The 7,778-nt window shown below is 39.7% G+C and overlaps 1 protein-coding gene across 1 annotated transcript in view; it reads left to right on the top strand.

The window, feature by feature from the left end:
- Positions 1-257: 257 nt before the first annotated feature.
- The window catches only part of LOC124556642 (putative transcription factor capicua), a 347,411-nt gene continuing 339,890 nt past the window's right edge, over positions 258-7,778 (top strand). The window contains exons 1-3 of the mRNA XM_047130607.1: positions 258-920; positions 4,470-4,772; positions 4,904-6,365. Coding sequence (XP_046986563.1) covers positions 4,551-4,772; positions 4,904-6,365 — 1,684 coding nt within the window. The 5' untranslated portion in view covers positions 258-920; positions 4,470-4,550. The remainder of the gene's footprint in view (positions 921-4,469; positions 4,773-4,903; positions 6,366-7,778) is intronic.

Genomic DNA, 7,778 nt, shown 5'->3' with positions numbered 1-7,778 from the left:
CAATCATTTTACGTCCCCATCTCTTTTGGAATGTCTTTCTGTCCGAATCCTGAGTGTGTCAACCGAAGCAGACGTGCCTGAAGCTATCTTATGTGTACGATTTGATGGTTGTTAAACATGCGCATTTCCGCCCTTCAGAGGAGCGATGGAAACAACTTTTCAGCACAACTTTTGATGAATATCGATATTTTAACTGATATGAAATTTCGATTGAAAGTACGTATCGATTCCTTAATTTCTCAATTACAATTAGGCTGTTCATTAACAAACTTTGCGACGTTTTAGAACTTTCGGCTCTGTAAATATTGGAATATTTTGGAATGTATGTTGGGAATCATTGAAATATAGTGAAAGAATCTTTACATTGTTTAAGGATCAGGGAATTTGTGTATGTTTGCCAATAGGTTTTGTGTAGTTGGTGCTGATGTTCGGAAATGATGGTGGTCTGTCAGGTGTGCTATACGAAGCGTAATGAATGTACTGTAGCATGCTCCTAGCAACAGTTAACTAAGCCTCAGCAAATTAGAATCGCTTCCACCACTTGTCAGTAACAAATCAGAAATATGGCACGTGACTATCTGTCAGCCAATGATATTTTGTTTTAGCTGGTTACAGTCACAACCATTTTAGGGTTACGGTGCGTCGTTCTGTGTATATGATATGGGTTTGTTGTCAACTGATTTTTAAACAAGAGTAGATGTTGACCATTCGTATGAAAATCTGAAATTTTGTTCCGGAACCACTCAAAAATTTTCGACTGTCAACTGTGTTTGAGTGTGCAGTTCGTTATCATTATCGTTTCGGTGTGACTGAATGATTCGCAGTGATTGTAAATACAGGAATCATGGTTTCAAAATAATCGCAATGAGTGCACTACAGTTATTATACCGGAATTTTGCAGAAGAAGCAGTATTAACGAGGTAAGTAGGAAGCAATAGAAAAAAATGTTTTTATTTTTATAATTGTTTTTTACACTTTCCCCATGCAACTCATTTTTCTATAAAATATTGAGATCATTCCTTGTTAGTGTGGGGAAAAGTGCTTGATGGTTTTTGGTAATGAAACATGCAAATTGTTTTTGACATTTCTTGTCTTCTTTCATGCTTACCAACATAGCTATGAATAGTTTCGCATAATGTTGTTTGTGTAATGTAAAGATTTACGCCATTAGCAATATTTATGGCACAGTTATTTGATCGAAGAAAAAAAAATACGTTGAGTGTTGTGTATTTCATGTTTCATTAAATACACACATCTCAAGTAGAATGTTATCACATTTTGTGTAACAGATCACCATACTAAGATTAATCACCAACCTTTCTGTGTGGCGTAAGGAAACATAAAACTATTTATTAATGCAGGGTTATCATTTATTGTAGCTGAGAGAACCCACTTCACGTTTAGCTTCTGGCATGTGTGACTCTGACATGGAGGTCTCGGGTTGAAGCTCTGCACTGCTGTTTTATTAAATATTTTAATTTTAGGTGAATGCACTATTACCACTCGTTTTACACAACTGTTGACACTATATTTTAGTTCTGATCATGTCTTGCTCATTATTTCTTCATGGAAATGTGGTCAGGATTTCATAAGTGCAAGTGTTACGAGAACCAATGTGCCATTCGTGTGAACAGATGCTTCCAAACCTAGCTAGGTCCCTTACATTGGTCATATACATTGTTTCCTCCATACATCTCTAGATACGAGATTCTTATGTATAACATGTCAGGAAATCAAAATATAAAGTACATGCAGAGGTTGGACAAAAATGTGGAAACACCTAACACACAACACATTACCATGCCTAATATCACGTAGGAAAACTGTTGGCATTCAGAACAGCTTTCAGTCATGTCAGAATTGGGTCTAGTGCAGCAGGGGATACAACCCGTCGGCTTTGGACAATGACGTCACAAGTCGCCAGATAGCAGTTTACCATTTTCGCTTTTGCTGTTATGTTTCAGTTTCGTTTTTTTTACTGATTGCTTAATAAAGTGGATCTGTTTATTCTATCTCGTGAGATTTTTTTTTTAAAAAGCCAAAAAACACTTATCAGCCACTGAAGGGAGCTACAACACTAAGAAGAATCGCTTCGCGATTGGCGACTTGTGACGTCAATGTCCAAAGCCGACGGGTTGTATCCCCTGCTGCACTAGTCCCTCAGAATTGATAAATCCTGATCGTGTTTGGTTTTAAAATGGAATTTTATACCGTTCTTCCTTAAAAGGGGGGGTGGGGGCGGGGAGTTCGGGTAAGTATTGTGGAGTTGGACAACAATTGTGCATCCTCCTCTGCAGAGTACATCTCAAAGGCTCAATAATATTGACATCTGGTGACAGCAATGGCCAGGGGAGATGCAACAATTCATCTGGAAATATGGAAGTGTCCGATCCCACCCGTCTGCTTTGACCCATGACGTCACACATATGGCGGAAACAAAAACAAACACACACACTTTCCACAAGAAGCCTAATGACACTAATGGGACAAGCGTGGGAAATGAGGTGTTTTGGGTGGGTGGCAAACTAAATATAAACATATTTAGACACCTTGCGTAGCTACAATGTGTAAGTGAAGACAGCCATGCATGAATACCCACCCACCTCCCCAGGGGTCGTAAACCCTGCAACCCATAGAAGATAAAGATGCTTCAGTAGCTGATTAGTGTTTTTTGTCTTTTTAAAAAATAAATCTCACGGGATAGAACGAACAGATCAGAAAGATAAATATAATAAACTAAAACAGAAATTCGAGGAAACAGATAATTAAAATAAGTAATAAGTGTTTTTAAATTTTTAAAAAAATCTCACGAGATAGAACGAACAGATCAGAAAAGTTAATAAAATAAGATAAAACAGAACTGGAGACACCCACACTCAAACCAAACTCCGCGCCGTCATGACGTCACACACAACACCCTTACGTCACGGGTCAAAGCCGACGCGTTGGATCGGACGCTTCTGTCGACCCATTCATCTTTGTGTTCACAAAACCACGTGTGGATTGTGTGAGCTATATGAACAGAGGCCCTGTCACCTTGGAACACAGTGTCATCTCTGGGAACAAACATTGACCATGGGATGGACCCCATCAACGAAAATGGTCAAATTATATTAGACAGTAATATGACTTTGCAGAGTAAAATATGGCCCATGGAATACCACAATATTGTTGCCCCCAATCATCAGCAAACCCGTGCCATGTTTCTCTCTTTGGATGTAAACTCTGTCAATATAGTGAAACAAGACTGATACAATCAAATGACTTTCTTCTGTCGCTCCGTAGTCCAGGTATTATAGCTTCATCGCCATGTATTGCTGTTATAGGCATTTGCACAGTGATGAGTGGTTTTGGAATTCCAGTATGCTCCTCAACTCCCAACTTCTGGAACTCTATTTGTGTTGTTTTGGTGCTGATACCTTTCACAAGTGCAACATTCAGTTCTGTAGTATCTTTGCAGCCTTCGTCCTCTTATTTTTGTCACAACCCTCTTAGTGACCGTGTGTCATGATCACTTGATATACACTTTAGGCCATGTTATGACAGCGGATGATATCTTTTTGCCTTTCCTGTAGCCTATGCGGCACAAATTTTTGTTATGGTGCCTCTTGAAACACCAAACACTTCAGCTAACTTGCTGATTTGTCCAGTTTTGAATTCACCTAGCTTTGATGTAACACACAACTACACAGAATAATGTTCTGGCCATGACTTGCAATTTCAGTGTATTTAGGACATTACATGGGTGCTCTTTGTGGCCAAATACAACATTACAACCTTCAGGCTTGGCTAGCATCTACATTTATGTTCGAGTATGCACTTCTCACATTGTTTTCATATATTTGTCCAAACCCCTGTATTTTGATCATGATTTTGTATACTTGGATGTAGTTTTAATTCTGCACGTCCTTGTTGAAATTATCTTACGTGATACAAGATCAAACTTGTTACATTTGTTAGTTAAAGTCTGAGCTGTACGCTTTCCATTTACATTTTAATGGTGGTGGTGGTGGTGGTGGTGGTTAGTGTTTAACGTCCCGTCGACAACGAGGTCATTAGAGACGGAGCGCAAGCTCGGGTTAGGGAAGGATTGGGAAGGAAATCGGCCGTGCCCTTTCAAAGGAACCATCCCGGCATTTGCCTGAAACGATTTAGGGAAATCACGGAAAACCTAAATCAGGATGGCTGGAGACGGGATTGAACCGTCATCCTCCCGAATGCGAGTCCAGTACATTTTAATAGCCATGATGTTAATTACATTTAATAATTTGGATAGAATATGTCAAGGGGAGTTAGAATGTAGCCCTGTGCGACACTATTGTGCCTTTTAATATTAACTTAATGCTTACTGACATTACAAGTGTGTTGATTGTGTTTTTGGAGATACGGCTATGATTCATTTTCAAAAGAAGTTGCACACACGACAGTACTTTTAGGGATCTTAGATTGTTTTATTGATGTTGTTGCAGAATGTGTATCAAACATGCTGTAGTATGATGCATGAGGCTGCAGGGACTTGAAGAAGTCTTTGGGTTTGCCTCAGTACGACCATGCATCGGCGTGCAGAGGGGCGGGCCCAGAGACGTACTGAAAGGAACATAAGGAATGTGAGTGGAAGAAGGAAATTTCACAAAGACAAAACACTAACCGAAGATATTGATCAGTCATCATCAACACCTCTGATCCCTGCAGCCCAGCACCCATTGCAAGAGTTAAATAACAAGACTGTTATTGAAGTTCATCAAAGTAATGGAATTGGTTTTAGACCTGTGGTAAGATAATTTTCACCATCTGCTTTAACAAATACTAGTTCAGTTTTTGCTGTTCAGATTATGGTATGTAGGGTTGCATTTTGCCATTATTTTTGAAATAATTACTGATAATTATTCTGTGTTTGTTACAGACCTCATGCACAACAGAAGAAAATATTGTAAGTGGTAATATTTGTCTTACATCATCTTATGGCTCAGCAGACTCTGGAATGCATGAGAAGTGTGATATGTCAGAACGATCTTGTGTATTAGATGGTTATGGAGGAGGAAGAGAAGATGCTACAGTTGGACTTGAAACAGGATCCTCAGGAAGACAAGTACACAGCAGTCTCACAAACAGCAATAATGACTACAAGCCTAAAACAAGTGTCACAAAGGAGAGCACATCACATTTCAGCGCAAGAAAACTTCCAAAAAAACGTAAATTTGACCCATCGGAATTGGAGGAACTAGAGAAGAATTCTGTCGAAAATCACACGAACAATCCAAATACTAGCGTCACAATTAGTGACAGTTCTTCACCAAATTCGTCTCAGAGTGTTGTCGTAATGCCTCCACAATCAACAGCTGTAGATTACTCAAAGCAGTCCTGTGGACTTCATGCTGTGCAACAGACCAATCATATACAGAGACATATGCTTCCCGTTAACTCCATGGTAGATATTGTAGTCGAGGACCGAAATGTGGCTCAGCAGAATGCAGAAACTATAAGCCTTCATCATTCTGATTCAGGAAATGACACATTATCAGGGTTGCCGTTAGATGGAACATTGCTTCCAATGTGTACCAGGAAACATTCTCAAGTCCCTAATAGTCGTCCTGAAATTGATCTAGGTGAGTGGAGAGATCACAGGGTGTTAGCAAAACGAGACAAGGTGTACTTGCCAGGCGTTATAAGGAAAGCTGTCGGAACAGGTGAAGTGTGGGTAGAATTTGACGGCTTTGATGGTGATACTGCAGTTTTTACTGATGTGTTAGGATCTGGAAAGTATGACGTAATAGGAGATGCGAGCCCTTCCGTTGGCCAGGTGACTTTAGGGGCTAGAGTGTGTGTAAGGATTGCAGCACCGACAGCAGACCACCAGACTCTTTCGCCAGTGTTTTCTGAAGGTGTTGTGTACAAAATATTGACAAATCCAGTGCAGTTTGTTGTGAAACTCACAGGGACTGGATCTCAGAATGAAGAACATTTGGTGAAGAGAGCTGATCTCCGTCTTCTCTTGCCACCTTGGTGGGACGAACTGGAAAGCTTAGAAGATTCACATTCCACCTTGCCACTGAGTACTGGTAGCTGTCAAAGTTTTTCCAGTGCAAATGGACAATTGCAACATTCATCTGTAGTTCGAGCAGCGCCTCCCCAACAGTTGCCTCTTCTTCAGCATGTTGTCCCGCCAGGAGCAGAAAGTGGTGGATATTACAGAAGTGCTGCAACATCTCCTTTACACAGTTTAACAACCCCCGTTAGTGTTAACTCGGCGAGCACTGCACTTTCCAATGGCAGTACAGACGATCTTCGTAGGCGGCAGCTAGAAGATTTTGGTGAAAGTGATGACGACTTAAGGAAAGAAGATATAATGTTTCCTTCGGATGCAGGTTAGTGAGAGATATAAATACGGTGTTTGCGTTTTGCATTGATGATTTAATCTAAAGCTTGTTTTAGACTGTATTTCTGAGACTAAATCAATCTCTTTCTAAACATTTTATTGAGATTAATGGTAATCTATTCCTAATTTAACTAAGGTACATTTTAGATTATGTGAAAAATAGCTGTATGTTCCAACTTGTTCTTAGTCATGTGTTAGCAGATATGGATACTTGATATTTCCCGTGAAAGTGTGCTATAGAACAGTGTTACTGAAGTGTGCTTTGCATTATTCTAACAAGTTGAGTGCTAAAATTGATTTAGAATTATGTAGAGTGGAAGTTGGCGAGGGCTTGAATTTTTCATTTTCTCCTTATTTGTATTATAGGTTTTATATGTTGCGTAATATCTGTTGTGTATTACTGCAGGATCTCAGTTAACTTGGACCACTGGTTTAATAATGTACGGAAAGTTCTGGTCGAAAATTATGAATTATTTAGGAATAAAGGAGACAACACACCGAAAGGCAGAAGCGCTGCGTCATCAGTGCGCACAAACACACACACACACACACACACACACACACACACACGTACGTTTCCATCAACGAAGCACAGTATAGGAAGATAGGTGTGTGTGTGTGTGTGTGTGTGTGTGTGTGTGTGTGTGTGTGTGTACGTGTACAACTAAGGAAAGGAACTGCATTCCAAAGGCTAGCCAAGCTCTGTACCTTATGTTTGTGTGCGTATTGATGATTCAGTGCTTCTGCCTTTTGGTAAGTCGTCTCCTTTATTCCTCAAAAATTTGTAATTAGACCATTGGCATACTTCCGAAAGACAGAATAGTTTAGTTATGTGATGCTAATGTAGCTACTTTGAGCCATATAAGTGAAAGAGTATGGAATCATGTATTGGTTTAAGTTAAATCAGTTAGCCCTCTCAACCTAAGTGATCAAACATTGCACGCATTTTTTTTGTGTGTATAAAGTTCATCCTGATTCCATGTTAGTGAATAATTTTTTCCAAATCTGTTCCCTGGAGTGCAAATACCCTCAAAAAATTGGTGTTTGTTGGAACAGTCAAATACATAATACGGCAATTTTACATTATGCTAAATATTTTCTGCAAGGGACTACAGAAGCATCCGATTCCACCCGTCTGGTTTGACCCATGGTGTCACCAATATGGCGGAAATGACCATTCTCAACGTCTCCAATATGACACCTATGACGCCATTACATAAACACGACAACAAAAATGGAATTACATATAAAACCAACAATCTCATCTCCCTCCAAAAATATAATCAAACTAATGGGACCAGCGCGGGAAATTGGGGGTTTTTGGGTGGGGACAAACGAAATATAAACACATACAGACACACACCACGATCCCAAACCGCAAAAAACGACAACATAAAAACAC

The sequence above is a fragment of the Schistocerca americana genome, chromosome X (genome assembly GCF_021461395.2).
Source record: "Schistocerca americana isolate TAMUIC-IGC-003095 chromosome X, iqSchAmer2.1, whole genome shotgun sequence".
NCBI lineage: Eukaryota > Metazoa > Arthropoda > Insecta > Orthoptera > Acrididae > Schistocerca > Schistocerca americana.
The sequence above is the reverse complement of the archived record's forward strand: the minus strand, read 5'-3'. Positions and strand labels throughout refer to the sequence as shown.